A 17741-nucleotide genomic window follows, 5' to 3' on the forward strand; every position below is an offset into this window, starting at 1 on the left:
GAAAATCATCCTGCTTCCTCCCTCTCTGGCTTCCACGGGTGAAGGTGGACAGCCCACCCAAAGGCCACTCCCTTCTTCATTTTCCTCTGATTATGCCAGGTCATCTTCCCCCCTGCGTTGGAGATTTGATTAAAACTCCATCCTGTTTGGATAATCGGCTTTTAACAGACTCAGTCCCATTTGCCTGAGCTGCTTGTAGAAGCAATCCGGTCAATCTTAACCCCTTGGACTATCAGTTCCACAGTCTTCTGAGATGGCAAGGAGGCCCCCAGTTCTGAACTCCGGCCCTGAGGCCCACAGCACTAGGCTGGCGCAGGTCAAGCTGAGCTCATCTCAAGGTACGTGAAGCTCAGAACCCAAGTTCAAGCACTAGCCTGCCACTTCTGGTAGCCTTGACAAGTTACTTGGCCTCTCTGGGTCTTACCTAAATACCTAAATCCCCCACCCTCCAGAAATGCTGTGAGGAATAAACATGTAAAAAGGAGCTTGTAAAATGTACAAATTGCCAGTAACACCATCATCACTATCATCTCTTCAGGAGCCGCTGAGACACTCACGGGAAGCTTTGGGAGGAGTCCCTCCTCCCCACACAGCCCTGCCCCGAGAACTAGTCACGGTGCTATAGGATCTGGTCCTGCCTGTAGCACCAGCCTCCTCTCCCTCCCAGCGCACTCTAACCACACTGGCTGTCTTTGTCTTCCTCAAATGCGCCAAGAACTTCTGACCTCAGGCCCTTTGCACGTGCGGCTCTACCTGCCCAGAACTACGTACCTGGATCTCCCTCCTTTGGTGCATGCAAGTCTTTGCTAAAATGCTGCCTGACCTGGGCAGCCCATCCCATCTCAGATGGCACTTCCAGCATTCTCTGCTCCCTGGTGCTGTTTCATTTCCTTCAAAGCACATTTCACTTACAAGTCTCTGTCTCTCTCTCTCTGTGTGTTTACCTGTTTCTTACCTGTCCCCTTTATTAGGATGGTGGCTCCTTAAGGGCAGCCCCGTTTTGCATATAGGTCACCACATGCCCAGCTTTTAGCATAGTTCCTGGATGTAGTAGCCAAGGGCTCAGCAAACATTTGTCGAATGAATGAAAGAATGAAACAAACAAATGAGTGGTGTTCACACATGCACAGACCTACAGGCCAGCACCAGTGCAAACACAAAACACTTCTTAAGAGCAAGACCATAGTTACACCACTTTCATCTCCCATCTCCGAAGCCTGCAGCTCAGTGCGAGCACATCAGGGGCACACAGGGGGTGGCCACTGAATGAATGCAGGAGCACGCGTTATCATAAGCAAAAACATGCGCCTCACACGTCCTCACACACGTCACCACATGCAAAAACATACGCCTCGCCTGTCCTCGCACGTCATCACAAGCAAAAATATACGCCTCGCACATCCTTGCACACGTCATCACATGCAAAAACATACGCCTCGCACATCCTTGCACACGTCATCACATGCAAAAACATACGCCTCGCACGTCCTCACACACGTCACCACATGCAATAACATACGCCTGGCACATCCTCAAAAAAATCAATTCTTATCCAGTGCCTAAGAATATACTAAAAATAGTGGCAAAAAGTCATTCAAAGTCCTTGTAAAGGGGTCCTGGGATCCTCACTTGCAGGCCTCTTCCCACTAAGAGTGTGTGTCCATCTCCAACACAGCCTCTCCCTGCCCAGCCTGCCCCTTGAAATACAGTTAACACAGACACTGCCTCTATTACGCCTGGTGCCAAGCTTAAAAGAAAAGATAATAAGTTAAATTTACATCCTGAAGTGATAAATTACTTACTAACTACATAATTACTTTATTATTTAGGTGCTAATCAGGAAAGTACGTTGAACAATTTCTAGTTTTCAGGAAAATAATGGTTTGACTCTCAATTATTTACTGAATTAGATGTTAGCTTGCCAGCTGCATCTCCAGGCTTAATTCTTTTTTACAAGTGCCCTGTAATTAATAGTGCAGGTTAGTAATAGGCTGCCCTCTCCTCCATGTAATTCACCAACCTAAAGGAAGGCTTGGCTCAGGCTTTTGGGGTATTTTATATGTGATAAAGAAATAATTGGGTCTGTTTCCACCCAACTGGTCTTCAAAGAAAACACAGAAGGAAAATGAGACAATTTGTAATTCTAATTGTTCACTGGCCTTTCATTTTCCAAAGGTGATCCCTGTCAGAAAACGCCTGACATTAAACACTCTAGTTTGAAAGCAATGGAATGCTGGTGCTTGGATTCCTTCCTTCAATAACGGAACTATCTATGCCGGAAGAAGTCTCGAACTTGGGAAGAAGAGAAAGGCAGAAGAGGAGAAAGGAGATCTCTCACCTCGGAAGGGTTGGTTCTGTTCTGCCCGTGTGCAGGTAGGTGCCTTGATTATGGAAAAGCATCGTTTATCGCCAGCCCTGGTTCTCAAGCCTGGAGCAGATGGTGAACCATCCCCAGCTTTCCCGCCCAGCACTTCCCTGTGAGCAGCGTTCCCTGAATGCGCCGCTCTCCCTGCTCTGGGATTCCGAGCACGCCTGTCTCCTCTGCCTGGAGGACCCTACCCCACTTCCCACCTGCACATGACCTTCCCTCCCTAGCCAGGTCTCTGAAGACAGGCCATTTCTTCAGAGAAGCTCTCCCTCCTTTGTGCTCCCAAAGCCATATTGCAGTAATCTCTAGATGTGACAGTCTCTTGAAGTCTCCTTAAGACCCAGGACAGGGTCATGCCTCCTGCTGTATTCCCAGAGCCTGCCACAGAGTGGACGTCCAAAACTATGTTTCGAATAGATAATTGTTTGCAAAACTACCAAAGTCCTCTACACCTTCCAGCCTGATATCCCTGCTACTAGATTTTCATCTGACTTTGTTTGTTTCCTCTTGAGAAGGAGGATGGCCAGCATCTCACACATAATTACCCACATGTAATTAACACTCCAGACACTGTGCAAGATCCAGCATTTCACTCAGTCCTCACAACAACCCTGCAAATAGTAGTCGCTGCTTTTTGTCACTGAGGAGCCGGAAGTCCGACAGGTTAAGTAACCTTGCCCAGAGCACACAGCTAGCACACAGTGGGTCTATGAAATGAACCTCATCTTTTAAAGGTCTTGCTCCATGCTTATCCCACTCAAAGCAATTATGAATTCCCAAAGAACCCACTCCCACTCATGCAAACTAACACAGATATGCTCTAGAACATAAAATTGAAGTGAGATTCTACTTTCCAGTCATATGCACGTCCACTGAATGCCTGGTGTCTCAGATTCCTGAAATGAACACTGCCATCCAGGATATGCAAAAGAACGGAGGCAATGCCCCAAGATGGTTTCACCCCACCATTCAGAACAGAGCACAGGAGAGAAGGGAAGCAATGTGGGGACCCTCAGCCTGGTGTTCATCGAGGCAAGATTTTAGCAGCAGATTTGCCTTTCTAATTACACTTTGCTTGGGTTCCTATTCTTTGCTCACGCAACGGCTGGCACCAAAAGGGGGTGATTCAAAAGTCTGGCAGGTGGTCGGAACAATCCCCCCAAAGATTTCAAATATGCTTCAATCAGTCTCTTGGGACTGACTGACAGGAGCCAGCCACCTCCCACAAGGAGGGCTGGGCTTGGCAGGCTGGACGCACACCAGCCTAGGGCCACAAGCTTTAAGGTTTCTTTCCCCAAAGCCAGTGATCTTGCTAAAACATAACATACTCTGTTCTTCCAGGACCCCAGACAAGTTCTCAGGCCCAAAAGGAACACAGGTCTGCCCCAGCCCCTCTAGGCAGGGCGGACAGAGCCATCCTTCAGGGCAGATCAATACTGAGAGAAGCTTCCTAGCCAGGAACATCAATTTCTCTATTCTAACCACAGCATCTACAGTCTCAATGACCGTAAGCTGTATGTGGCACACCCAAGCACCCACGCTGTTGAAGCCTCAATAACTAGCACAGTATCTGCAACACAACGATGGCTAGATACAAATTTTGTCATCAATGGAATAATGAAGGATATATTATTAATTTTTTGGCCAAAAAAATGAAAGGAAACTTTTTTTAAAACCCGCTCCCCTCCCACCACGGGGACCACTTCTTCATCTTTCCTCCGTGGTGCCAGTCTTCTAGCTCCTCCAGAGTACCTCCTTCCAGGGACACAAAGAGGAGACTCTCCCTCCAGGGAGACCCCAAGGACCCAGCCCCTAGTGCTGTCACTGCCGGGGACTCAGGCCCCCCGCCTAGCCCAACTCCCGGAGCTCAGCAAGCTCTTGGGGCTTCCTTGCCCTTACCCAGACCCTTGAAAAGCATCTTATCCAGCACGAGTCATTTAACCTGAGTTGTAAGTAACTGATACCCATTAAAACTGTGACTCTTCCCAGGATGCTTGCATTTTACTACCTGGTAAACCCCACACAAGCAGGGATTGTTTGTCAGTGTTTCTCTATCGTCAGCTGCAGAGCTGGACACACACTACACCCTTGGTACACACTAATCAAATGTGGTTAAAGAGAACCAAAATATCAATCTAAAAAGAAAGACTAACTCTGAGACCCCAGGAATTCCACTAGAATTGGAGTACCAGGGTCTTCCCAAGGCTGAGAAATAATCCCAGCAGTGACCAATTTTGCCACCTTAAAGCTTCAGCCCTCCTGATTTGAAGCAGCAGCTTCCCATGTCCCTCTAAGGACTCTGACAGCACCACACGTGCAGGGAGCTGCTGCTCCAGGGCACCTGCACTGCCTGCAGAGGCTTCTGGAAGACAGCAGTGGGACACTGCAGGAGCAAGCTGATGTCTCATGGAACCACAGCAACAAGGAGAGGGCCATGGGGTGGGGTGCGGTTGGGAGAAGGGCTTCCCCTGGGGCAGGCCCTCGGGGCAGTCCTCCAGGCCCACCCCAGAAACAACCCTCAGGAACCACTGATGGTGAGGTAGACCCACCCCGGAAGGAGCCCTCACTCACCGTTGATGATGAGGTGGACCCACCCCGGAAGGAGCCCTCACTCACCGTTGATGGTGAGGTGGACCCAGCTGCCGTTGTGGAAGGTGTCATACTGCTGGTCCAGCATGAGCACTTTGCACTCGTACCAGCCCTGGTCCTCAGAGCGAACTTGTTCCAGCCGCAGAGATGCCTTATCATGAAGACTGGCCCGGCCTGGGGGAATAGAGCAGACAAAAAGCCCCACAGGCCATCAGGGAAGGCCAGCAGCTCCCCACCCTCTGCCCTAGCTAAAGACAGGGGACCCCTCACAATCTTCATAGCATTCCCTATGGCAGGGCCCCAGAACAACAGCTGGACCCACCTCCAGCAGCAGGTGGCAAACGAAAGGGCCTAGCACCTTGGCCACAGAGCCACTCTCCTGCCCCAGCTGGCCCTGCCCCAGCCTGTAAGGCAACTCAATGCACTTGGCACTGAGAGCAGCCTCAGTTCCTTAGAATACTCTCATTCTTTTGGAGGTCTCCTGGGACAAAAGTCAGTCATGATGGATACAGAGATGAGAAGAGATGAAAGCGACAGAAAGAGAGAATGAAAAAGTGCCAACAGAAGAGGATGGGTGGGGGGTCTCCAGCGCACCCAGGAGCACCTCCATTCAGTTGAGCAGTATGCCTATCCCAGTAGGGTTCCCAGGACTGGCTCACCCAACTTCCCTCTCTAGAGCAGAGGGAAGGCAGGCTGGGGACCAGGATGCTAGGGTCCCCTCCCAGTCCTGCTGTCAGTGCCAGAGAGACTACGTATCCTACCAAAGCCCAGACCCCAGGAGATGAGGGAGGCAGGAGCCTGAGAACAAGGAATGGGTTGACCCTCAGAGCAAAATCTTGGAGGCACCCTTCCTCAGCTCCAATCCCCACCCCAGTAGGATGCCATCTGTGTCTCACATGCGGCAATGAGGAGGCCAGAGGTGCAGAAGCCCCTTCCATGACGCCAGCAGGGTGAAGGAACCCTCGAGGTCAGCCCCCCACCTCACCCACTCTTAGCTCACCCCTCACCCCAGCCAATATCACAGGACCTCTGCTCTCCTCCTTGTCCTGACGCTGGCAATCTGCCTAAAAACTAGACTCTCAAAGCCATCCCTGGCCAAAAAGAGAGCATGAGACATAGGCACAGGAGCGAAAGAGACAGGGACGGAAGCATTCTGAGAAAGGCAGGGCAGACCTCAGAAGCCACCAGCAAAGATGAAAGTGAAGGCAGTGCCCTGCCTGCTTCCTCCCTTCCTTTCAACTCCAACACACGCTCGCTTAATGACACGCACACGCACGCACACACACACCCACGCCCTCCTCTCCCGCGGGCTGGGGGGCAGGCAGTGGCAGTGAGTCATGAGGCCTTTGGTGGCAGGAGTAACTGCCAAGCAGGACACAGACGGGGCCAGGAGAAGGAGAGGACAGCATGACAGAGGAAGCAGAGACCAGGCACCCGCAAATGGTGGGGGGCCGAAGATTCATCCATACGTTCAGGATGGGAAGGAGCTCCGACTTCAGAGCCAAGAGGGAAGGGGTGGGTGCAGCCAAGCAGGGAAGCCACGCTGGCCCAGGGCTGCCTGACTCAGCTTCCTGTCCACTCCGTCCCCTCTCCCACCCAGGCCTCTCCAGCTTCCCCTATGGCTCCCAGCCCTCTCCACACCCCAGGCGGGTTTTTAGGCTGTTTAGAAGGGCTTTACCCTGCATCACCTCCACTTCCCTCTCCTCCCACCACTTAATTAGAACCTACCAGAGGACAAAGGATGGGAGGAACCAGGCAGAGACGGGGAAACAGAGATAAAGAGTGGTCAGGAAAAGGTAGGGGCCAGAGGGGAACCATGGAGGAGCTGACTCCAGATGGAGAAGGTGCGGGAAACAGGATGCCCAGACCTTACCTGCATACTCAGGGTCCACGTGCGGGGGGTAGTAGCCAAACTTGATGAAGATAGGGATGGGGACCCCGAACTTGAACCACTCTACGACATAGGGTGGGGGCTGTCCGGTCACTGGGTGGATCACGTCGCATCGTAGGACCACGCTCTCCCCAGCTCTTGCCGTCACAAACTCGGGCTCCTCTCGCAGGCCGTGGGCGCCTGATGGGGACAGCCAGGTTGGACACAGAAAGCAGGTGACAAAGAGATCCTGCCCCAGCAGCCCCATGCCCATGTCACAGGGTGGCCCCACCTCCCACCAGCTGCCCTCCATGGGCTACCGTGCCCTCCCAGGAGGGTCTCACGCACACCTTCCATCCCTTTCCCCCTCGCTGCTCATACCTCCCTCTGTCCTGGGGCCCCCAAACATCTACAACTTGGGGGAAAGGAAGAGAGAGGAAAGGAGAGGGAAGCCATTCTCTTCAGTCCTACACGCCAGCTCTTCCCTCCCCAGTCTCAAAGAGCCGTAGGCGTCATCCCGCTGCATGAATTACAAGGAGTCCAGGACATGGAGGTGAGGGGCCTGGCCCCCTCTGGAGGCCCACAGCGCTGCCCAGTTGTGGCCGCCTGTGTACATGGAACATTCTTTCTGCACCAGGACGCTTGCCACTACAGCCTGGTGGGAAATGACAGAGCCAGCCTTCCTCCTCCACCCCACCCCCAGCTCAGCCTGATGTGCACGGCACAAAACAAGGGTACTCCATGCAGGAGCAGGGAAATCCCGAACAAGCTCAGCCGAGGCTGCTCGTGGCAACACCAGAAGGAAAGCCCTGCAGGCTGAGCCGGCCTCTCTGGCCCCTCCTCCCCGCAGCGTGTGCCAGCCCTGCTGCAGAGGGGGAGTGGGAGGGGCCCAAGCCCCAGACATCACCATCAGGAGAGCAGCATGCTGGGGACAGAGGAGGGAGATCCCAGGGCCGTGCTCACCTTGGGCAGAGGAAAACGAAATCAGACGGTGGGATAGGGCACACCCACCCTGGCTGGCAGCAGAGGGGGCGAGCAAGGCAGCAGGAGGGAGGACCACCCCGGCCTCCACCCCACCGCAAGCTAGAGGACGCTGCAGAGAGGAAGAGCCACGCACCCCAAGCGCCGCAGCACCATTTCCGGGCCCAAACAAGGCGTGCAGCCCTCCTCCCACGCCAGGCTCCACTGCCAGGCAGGGCCAGGGAGGCCACAAGGTCACCTTGTCCAGCAACGTCCCAGGGAAAAGGATGGCTGAGGGGAAGCCTCACCCCCTTCATTCCCTGGTACTACCCCCTACTCCCAACTGACCACAGCTTTCCCCAGCCCCAGACCCTTCTGGTCCCAGGCCAGGCACCCAACTCTCCAGGGCAGCACCTAGGACAGCAGCTGCAGTACTGAAGCGGCAGCTTACAGAGAGCCAGCTGGGACTCCCGCAGGGGAGGATGCCCAGAGGAGGGCAGCACCAGTCCCTGCCATTCCCCATTCCGGTGCCTGGGTCTGACTCTCTCTGCATCTCAGACCCCTGTGTGCACCTTGCTGTCTCGTATCCCTTCATGTCTGTGTCTGGCCACCTCTGTGTGTCTGTGCACACGTACACACATGCCGGGTTCCTCTGTGTGTGTTTGTTCTCTCTCTCTCTCTCTCTCTCATCTCTGGATCTCTGTTTGTCTGTCTTACTGGCTCCTCTGTCTCTCTCTCTCTCTCTCTCATCTCTGGATCTCTGTCTGTCTGCCTTGCTGGCTCCTCTGTGTGTCTGTCTCTCTCTGGCTCCTTCTGTCTGTCTGCCTGCCTATTTGTCTTGCTGGCTCCATCTCTGCGTGTGTGTCTATCTGTCCACCTCTCTCTGGCTCCTGCTCCTTCTCCATGTCTTTCTGTGTCTCTCTCTGTCTCTCTCTAGCTCTTGCTCTATGTGGGTGACTGTGTCTACCTGCCTGTCTCTCTCCCTGTTTCTGTCTACCAGCGTGTGTGTGTGTGTGTGTGTGTGTGTGTGTGTGTGTGTGTTCTGGTTGGCTCTTGCAAGGGGAGGGGTTCTGCCTGCTTCTCTGTATGCAAGGGCTCTGTCTCTGCATGTGTGTACTTCCCTGTCTGTGGCTCTCCGTGTCTGTCTGTATGTCATCTCTGTGTGTCTTGTTCTCCCCCTCCCCCTCCCCTGCAAGTTGCGGAAGAGGGAGGAGGCAAGCCCTTCCAGAAGCTGATTGGCTCCTGGTGACATCACTGTTTTCTAGAGAAAGAGCTAAGATCACAGAGTATTTTTGGAGCAGAGCAGAGCATCGCACTCACCTGCCTGAGGCCCCAGCAGGTTTCCCAATTCCCCACCCCCAACCTTGCTTCAGGCTAAGTTTGCATCCCAGCCCCTCAGGGAAAGCAGGGAGAGTGCCCAGCTGCAGCCTCGCCTCCCCCACAGCCCCAGGGGCCCTCAGCAGGAGAGCCTGCCTCCCAGCAGCCAGGACCACAAGGCAGATGCTGGACCAAGAGGAATGGGTGAATAATGAGCGCCATGAGCTTGCAGAGAAGCTGTGTGTGTGTGTGTGTGTGTGTGTGTGTGTGTGTGTGTGTGTGGTGTGTGTGTGTCTACAGCACAGACCTGTGAGGAGATAAGAAACTACAGGAGCCTAGGGGAAGAGGAGGGAGTTATTCCCAAGTGCCATGTTACCTAGAGGAGGGCAGAGTGGGCAACAGAAGGTGGCTCCTCCCCAGAGCTTTGACCCTAGGGCCCAGGCAGGAGGAACAGAGGCCTAGGGGGACAGCGGGACCTCCAACAGTGAAGTTTTGCTCTGGTGAGCTGGCTTCCAGGTGGAGGGCTCTAGGGGACAACGCCAGGAGGTGGGTTGGCTTTGACATGGGTTCCCGCTGTGAGGCCGCTCATTTGCACCTAGCCTGCCTCATTCTCACTGCATAGCAATGAGGCAGGCTCTTCAAACCTTCCCCAGCGCTGGGCTCCCACCCCAGCCCCAGCCAGCCCCTGGGCGAAGCGCTGAGCACCCAACCCAAGGCCTACCCTCAAGGCAGGCAGTCCCCTCCTAGCATCTCTTCCCAAAGACCCTTTCAACCAGGCAGAGGCAGCTGCAGAGAGGACACATCCCAAAGAGGAGAAGCAAGACAAAATGAGAGGGAGCTTCCCCAGAACAAAGCAGTGGTGTGGGTGCCCGTGTCCTGGCCTCCACCCTCGGTCCAAGCCCTCTTGCTTTTCTGGATCCTAAAATATTTATCGGTTTTCTGTCATCTCCTTCACACACACATGCGCACGCACACACACACGCACGGCATGTTCTCTCACTCCATCACCCACAAGCACTTCTCCCTAAGCCTGATCGTTTCTGAGCCAAAGTATGTCTAATAACACACTCTCTCTCTCCAGAAAAGCTCAATGTGAAAAAAAGTAATCAGGCTGGCAGTAAAGAGGGAAGATGGAGGAGAGATAGAGAAACCCAAATATAGGGGGAAACCAAACCCACATCCAGGAGTAAAAGAAGTGCAAAGCAGAGAGCAAAGAGGAGAGCGGAGGAAGGGCCAGGTGCAAAGCCCATCCCTGGGAGGGTGAGTTCAGGCCAGCTGGATACAGACACAGACTGTAAGAACACCCCAGAGCCTGGGTGGGGGCAGATCGGAGAGTGGAAGGGGGAGGGGCTGGCTCCTGAAGAGAGGGGAGAAAGGGGAGGAACAGGAGGAAGAGAGGAAGGGGAGGGTGAAGCCTGCTGAGCCCCTCTCCCACCACAGCAGCCCAGAGGGACCAGGCTCCTCCCTCAAAGGGGGAAAACTGGCATTGTCAGGGGTGGGCACAGTGAAAGGCACCCATGTGGTGCCATAGGTCTCACTCTTTTTAGAGAAGGCCAGAAATAGTAGTGCCCAGAACCTAGTAAATCTGTATCTTGGGGGTGTGCCCAGCTCCCTCTGGAGCAGTTATGGCGGGGAAGAGAAAGGAGGAGGGCAAGGAAAGACGAGGTAGCCCCTGGAGGTCTGGCTGACCTTTTTGGAAGCCCACAGGGTACAAATCTCCCGCTCTCTGGGCCAGGTGGTACCCAGTGGCTGGCTGAGTCCAGGGCTGCCGTTGGACCCCCTGTGCAGAACCATGAGGCATCCAGGGCCTGGCACAGCCCATGCCCAGCACTCACAACCTGGAGCTGCTCCTCCAGGGGAGGGCTGGGGGGAGGAGGGTACCTGAGAGCAGGACTGCTCTAAACACAGAGGAAGGAGTGCAGGGCAAGGTGTGAGGAGCAGGGCCGGGCGAGCATCAGCTGGCATGCAAGCCTCTCACGCTGTGAGTGCCTGCTGCACACTAGGCTCTGTGCTGGGAACGCAGGGAATCTCAATCCCTGCCCACAATGGCCCTCCTGACACAAGCACCGCTGTCTCCCACTGAAAAATGAGCAACAGGGAGTTGCGCTGCTCACCCAAAGTTACTCGCTTCCAGCTGTGCCTGATGCACGGATGGGGTCCCTGTCCTTCTCAGCAAGCAGGGGGCGCAGAGGTCATCCTGGCCCGACCCAGGCCCCGGGACCAAGGCCTTTCACCCACTGTCCCTCACTTTTCCCTTTCTTAGGGCCTGAGCCAGAAGTCGGCAACTCCCACACCACACTTGGGACAGGTTTTGCCAGTCCAGACCCTGAAGCCTAGGACCATAGGGTGGGCCTGTCTCAGAAGGCAGCCGGGTGGGTTCTGACCCGCTCTGAGGAGCCCGGCCTTCTGCCTGAGACTCTGAGACCCCTCGCTAGGTCTGGCTGGTGGCTGGGGAAGGGGGGAAACGGAGCGAGCACCAGCCTCCGTTGCTCATTAGTACAAGTCCTTATTGCAGCCTCCTCCTCCTCCTCCTCCTCCTCCTCTGGGCACCAGACTTCCAAACCACAGGCCTGTTGTCTAATAATACCAGCGACAGCCACCGCCACCTCCATCTGCCAGCCTAAAAATAATCCCTGCTGAGTCCAAAAAAGGCACAGCCCCCAATAGTCCCCCAACCCCTCCTCCCTGACAAGCCAGGAGGCTCCAGGAGATTCCAGGAAGCCGGCAGACCCGGGGCTCTCACAAAGTGGGAGGCACACGCCCAAAGGAAGGCAGGAGGAAGGCGGGACCCAAAGCACAGCGAACACCCAGAAAGGACGAGGCGGCGGGGGAGAGACCTGGCCCAAAACGCCGACGGCGTCCTGTTCTCCCTACAGGAAGGCAGGCAGGTACAGGCTGTTCTGGACACCCTGCTGCCTGCAGGAAAGCCCCCACAAAACCCGACAGCACCTCAGAGCGTCTCCACCCTTCAGTGATCGCCCCTTAGTGCCCTCACAGCCCTCCCGGCCCCCACTCGCCACCAAACCTCTCGGGTTCGGAAGCCAGGGGTCAGGGAGCCCTAGCCGCTCCTTAAGGAGAGAGGCGCTGGGGAGGTGCGAGGTCGCCAGGCTCCTTCCTCCTGCAGGGGCCGCTCTGCCCTGACCCTTCTCGGTTGGGCTCCCCCAGCAGCTGTGAGGCCGGGATGCTATTAGCAACCTTAATTTGCTCTCAGCTAGATTGTATTTCCAAGAGTCCTTTCCCCAGGAGCCACTGGCAGGAAGGAAGTCAGTAATTCAATCTCGGCTCCACTCCTTTAATGGCTCCTCAGCAGAGGCAAAGCCACACCCCCACTGCCCCCTCCCTACCTGGGCAGAGGCCTGCCTGGCACTCGCAGGGCCCAGGTGCACGCACCCCTGCAGCTGGCAGGCAGTCTGGCCAACTGAGGGCACCGTGGGCTCAGCCCCCAGGAGGCTGGGCTCCGTGGTAAGGTGCCAGATAGAGGCAGTAAGTCCGTGGGAAGCCGAAGTCCCATGTTTACTCCCTGGGCAACATCAACATTCCTACTCCGAAGCCAGAAAATGAAGACAGTGACTCACCTCATACAGTCTGTGCCTGTGTGCAAGTCACAGGCCCCCACTCCATCTCAGCGGCATACACGGCTGGGAGGGAGGCAAGGGGCCACGGGGGACCGAAAGCCAGGCTGAGCGGGGCCTTCTCAGAAAGGACAGTCAGGCCGGCTGAGACTCCTCCCAGCCCTGGCGCACATGGACTTTTTCTCCAGAGCCCTCTTGGAGGCCCCATCTCCTGCTTATTCACGCAAGAGAGAATAGAAAAGCAGGAAGATTCCCAAGAAAAATAGGTCAGCTGCCTCCAGCACACTGGGCTCACACCCATGGGCAGCGCCTTGTGGGGAATGGGCATAAGCTGCCTGTCCAACCCCAGAGTCCTCTGGAGTGAGCAACTGAGACCACAGCCACACCCTCAGCGAGACAGACAGGCCCGGGCTCCGGATAACCTCCGTGCTGCCTAGACTCCAGCACCAAGGGCACCTCGGCAGAGTGGGAGGGGATACGAAGGCAAGAAGTTGGCTCCAAGGGTCTCTCTGCTCTCAGGGCTGCAGCACGGAGAGGAGCGGCCCCCACCTCGTGTCTGCACACTAAATTCCCCACCTTGCCACTCCACGCACGTGCACACAAACACACAGGCACTCAAGCACTTGTGAGCATGCACACATACAAGTTTCACACGGATGGGCACATGTGCACACACATACAGGTGTGCACACATATGCAATGCATATACATGCTGGCATGCATACACACACGGGGCACATATATGTACACATGCAGGGGCACACATATGTACACACATATAGGAACATGTGTGTATGCACACACACAAGTGCACACATATGCATGTGTGCGCACACACACTTCTGGACAGCTGGAAGCTGTCAACAGTTGCAGCTCTTTGACCATTCAGATCCACTCTTCACACAAGCTGCTTCACTCTTCTAGGAAGCAGGTGGAAGGGGACTGCTCCCTAAGTACCCTGCACCCCAGCCTGAGAAGGCCACAGGATGTGGAGAGGGCTACCTTAAATCTCAGGCCCAGCCCTCTTTAGAGCTTATCTCCCACCCCCACATCTTGAAGCACCCAGCAGGGAGCAGCCAGCAGGGCTGAGGAAGAGAGGGCCAAGGAAGAAGACACAAGCCAGCACCCAGGCTGGGGAGAGGGCAAAGGCACAGGAGGTTGGAGTGAGGGCCAGAGTGATGCTGGGGCTCAGAATCTTCCAGCCAGCCAGCCTCTGCTCTTTTGTAACCAGATCCCAGCTTTCTGTCTCAGAGCCAGAAACACGAAACCACTCCAGGTCTGGAACCCTGCAACTCCAAGACCAGCACATGCAGGGCCACAGGCCCGCAGCTGAAAGCTGATTTTCCCACTGCCCTCAGCCAAGCCCTTTTCACATCCCCCAGGGCACAGGCTGCCAGACACACTCCTGTCCCCAGCGTGTGTGTGCTGAGGACACACACACACACATCCATCCATCCACTGACCACTTCCTGAGTTAAGTCCTTCTCAGCTGATAGGCTCACCACGGGGTCTTGATAGCAACCTCTGAGTCCAAACCTCCACCCTCCCATCTTCATTACCAAAAGGAAGAAGGGTAGGTCAAGGCCAGGTAGAAAGTAGAGGGCAATGGTCCAACTAGTAGCAGGATCTGAGTCAGAACCTCATTGTATTTGGGGACACTGTAGTCAGGGATAATGCAACCACGGAATCTGTGGCAGACAGAGAAGGCAGGCGTGGGAGGAAAGTCCCAGACTTGCCTCCCCTATCCAAGGTCCACAGTCAGCTAAGCACGGCCCAGGGTCCTCCCACAGAGTAGGAACTCCCCTGGGCGGGCTCAGCAGCCGTCTGAGCTACTGAGTCTACACCAATCACTGTCTTCCAGGTTCTGTGTAGCACTCCAGCCTCTCTGTTCTCCACACTCCCCAACCTGTCCACTGACCTTAACCACCTCCTAGGCACACACACTCAAAGTCAAAAAGAAGAGCCCATTCCAACCTCTGTCCCACACCCGAGGGCTGATGGAGTTGGGTCCCAACACAACATCATCCCTTTTTCCCCTCTGCCGGAGTAGCCCCTGCTATGGCCAATTCCCAAGGGTGGCATCTCAAAGTCCCTCCTGCTGAGGGACTTCCCCAGAAGTCACCTCTGCCAGTCAGGGAACAGCTGAGCTCTCGCAGGGAGCCTCACTAGCATGTGAACACTGGCTGGTGCTGCTCACACGAGCGGGCACCCACCCTCTCTCTCCAGAGGCTGTGTGCTGTAAGCCCTCACCTCCCGGGCTGTGTCCTTCCATAAACCTCTGGCCACTGATAACATTCCAGCTTTGGAGACCTTGCAAAGGACTTCTGAGCAGCTCTGAGGCCTGCACACCCTGCACACGTGTCCCTGGGATGCCAGGGACAAGAGGTTCTGCCCAGACAAGGTCAGCCCAGAAAGGGGTCTTACTTCCTGACATGGGCAGCCTTCTGAACTTCCCTGCAACATATTCCCAGCTCCTAGTGCCCTGAATGGCCCAAGGGAAAGAAACTGAGGAGGATCCTGGAATCCCAGGGACACTGAGAAAATGATGTTAATATTTCCTGAGCACATACTATATAACAGGTAGTTGTTTGTTTCCTTATAACACTCATGTCCACCGAAAAACCCTAAAAGCGCATACTGTTAGCACATTTTCTATTGAGGCAAGTGACATTTAGAGAGGTTGAGAATTTGCCCAAGGTCACAGGGTCAGCAGGTGGCAGAGCCAGAATTCGAATCCCAGTCATATGGCTCTAGACCTAGGTCCTTAACTAACCACACACAGAGCACTTGAAGCTAAAAAAGACCCCAAGACCAGTAAGGTCACCCTCTGCTTCCAGACAGGGGTACATGTCCAGCCATTCCAGACAGAAGGACCCCTCTGCACCCTGAAAGAGGGCATAACCTTCATGCCGGGCAACCTTCAATTTTGGGAAGCCTTTTCTTCTATCTTGCGATTCTGTGTGTTGCTGCAGTATAAACTCATTTTCCTTTATTCTGGGCTTAAACTTGCAAAGAAGTCCATTGCCCACCCTGACTTAGGTTTGTAGGCTATTTCAGAGCCTTCCTTCAGCGTCTCTGTTCTATTCAAAGATCCCAGCTCATCCTTTTGTGCTTTCAGGGACAGTCCCATAGCAGGAACATACCAAAAACGGGAGGGGAGGAGGATGCGGGCATTGGAAGACGGCAAGGAAATGGGGGAGAGGATGAGGCTACAGGCAGACTGTCAAGCGCAGCCCGACCCACCTCACATCCACCCCGCGTTCCATAAGCTTCCGCCATCACCCTTGCCTCTGTTCCCACCTGACAAACGAAGAGTTTTAAAACCGCCCGGACCAACATGTCAGTTAACAAAATCACCCTTCCCTTCGCCCTCTGCTCATTCTGTTTTCAGACACCACCACCCTCCCCAGAAGCAGAGGCGACATATTCATTCCATTCCAGAAAGTTTCTTGAAGCACTCCCCCCTGCAGAGACCGGTGACGAGGGGACCCCGCGAGAGGCGCCTCCAGCCCACCCGGTGCCCCATGCCGCTGGGAGAGGGTGCTCCGTCGGCGAGTCCTGCCTGCTGACTCCCCCCACAGCGGGTTCTCTCCCGCCGCCATCTCCTCCGGCTTGGTGAACTTGCCCGCAGCCGGGTCGTGTCTGCGCGCTGACAGCCCTGAGCTCACAGTCCTGGCTCCCTCCAGGCTCCGCTCCCACTTCCATACAAGGGCCGAGAGCCGGGGGTGCCACCCAGAGGCTTGTAGGTCGCTCTGCCCATCGCCAAAGCAAAAGCCCGCGCGCTCACGCACGCATCACCCAACTCGGCGGCTTCCCCCTTGCGTCTCCCCCAGCTCAGACCCAGGAAAGCGGAAAGAGAAAATCCCCCCTCCGCTCGGATTCACAGCGTGGGGACCCCTCTCCCCCGCCCCTCCCTCCAGCCCCCATCCAGCTCTGCCTCGCAGCCGGGGAGGGCGGCGTGGGGCCCGCGCGGCTGCGGCGCGCTCCCGGGGAACTTTTGCCTGGCCTGGGCCCAGGTGCGGCTGAGAGGCGCGGGCGCCGGCCGGGTCCGGCCAAAAGCGGACACACCTCGAAGCCGGCCTCATCAATCCTCCTCTCACCAGGCGCCCCTGTAAGGGGGCTCCGACCTCCAGCTGCCAAGATGTGTGGGCAGGAAGGGCGCGAGCGAAACGGTGGGCGCCCGCAGGGCCGCGAACCCGGGGCCTTAGACTCGTGTGCCGCGAGTCCCAGGGATCCTCCCGGTCGCGCCTCCCCGCAGGCGCTCCTCGCGGCGCGGGGCTCGAGCGTGCTGCAGCCTGCCCGGAGACCGCAAACTCCCGCAGCTAGAGTTTCCCGCAGCTCTGGGAGGCGGCCGCCGGGTAGGAGGCGACGGGCTCGGCGCGCCGGGGTGCACCGCGGGGCCCATGGTGGGCGAAGTCGACCTGGGTTCCACTGCGTCCTTTCCCCGAGTGCCCGGCAGCCCGTGGGCTCTGGCCCCTTCCCGCCCGCCCCTCCAGCCCACGGCCCGCAGGCCCTCCCCAGCAATGCTCCCCGGCGCGCCTGGCCCGCGCCGGAGCCCAAGCCTCGCCCGCGGGAAGGCGCGCTGGGGAGCTGGGGAACCGGGGGGCCGAGGAACCGGGAAACCGAGGGGGCCGAGCGCGAGGGGCCGAGGGCGCCGGGAGGGGCAGGGGAGAAACGCCGCACTTCAACTCACCTTGAGCCGCAAGCCCTCGGGTGCCGATCACACTTGCTATGAAAGTGGCCACATACCAAATCATAGTACTACCGCGCCAGCCCGGAGCCTCATCCTATCGCAAAGTGCTCCCGCGCCCGCACGCGCCTCGCGCCCGAGCGCCCGCCTCGCGCCCGCCTCGCGCCGCCTACGCCCCGCGCCGGTGCTCCTGCAGCCCGGGCGGCCAGCTCTCCATCCCTCCTAGGCTCCGCTCGGCTCGGCGCGCGCCTCCCCGGCCCCGGCGCAGCGGCACCTGCACTACTCGCCCGGGCGGAGCGCAGCCAGGTCCACGGTGAAGCCTAGCCGGGCCGGGCCTCTGGAACCGCCCCCGCCGCCCGCCTATTGGGCGCCTCC

At 56.5% G+C, this 17741-nt stretch overlaps 1 protein-coding gene across 12 annotated transcripts in view; it reads right to left on the bottom strand.

Annotated features, from left to right (window-relative positions):
* IGSF9B (immunoglobulin superfamily member 9B) overlaps positions 1–17667 on the bottom strand; it is a 59200-nt gene extending 41533 nt beyond the window's left edge. For all 12 annotated transcript variants that reach the window (XR_005242666.2, XR_005242660.2, XR_005242659.2 and 9 more), the window contains exons 1-3: positions 17370–17667; positions 6831–7028; positions 4985–5131 (exon numbers count right to left, since the gene is read on the bottom strand). Coding sequence is in view for 5 of the 12 variants with exons in the window: in XM_038004973.2 (XP_037860901.1) it covers positions 4985–5131; positions 6831–7028; positions 17370–17433 (409 nt within the window). In the remaining 7 variants the exon portion in view is untranslated. The remainder of the gene's footprint in view (positions 1–4984; positions 5132–6830; positions 7029–17369) is intronic.
* Between the last annotated feature and the right edge of the window lie 74 nt (positions 17668–17741).

This window comes from Chlorocebus sabaeus, chromosome 1 (genome assembly GCF_047675955.1).
Source record: "Chlorocebus sabaeus isolate Y175 chromosome 1, mChlSab1.0.hap1, whole genome shotgun sequence".
Classification (NCBI taxonomy): domain Eukaryota; kingdom Metazoa; phylum Chordata; class Mammalia; order Primates; family Cercopithecidae; genus Chlorocebus; species Chlorocebus sabaeus.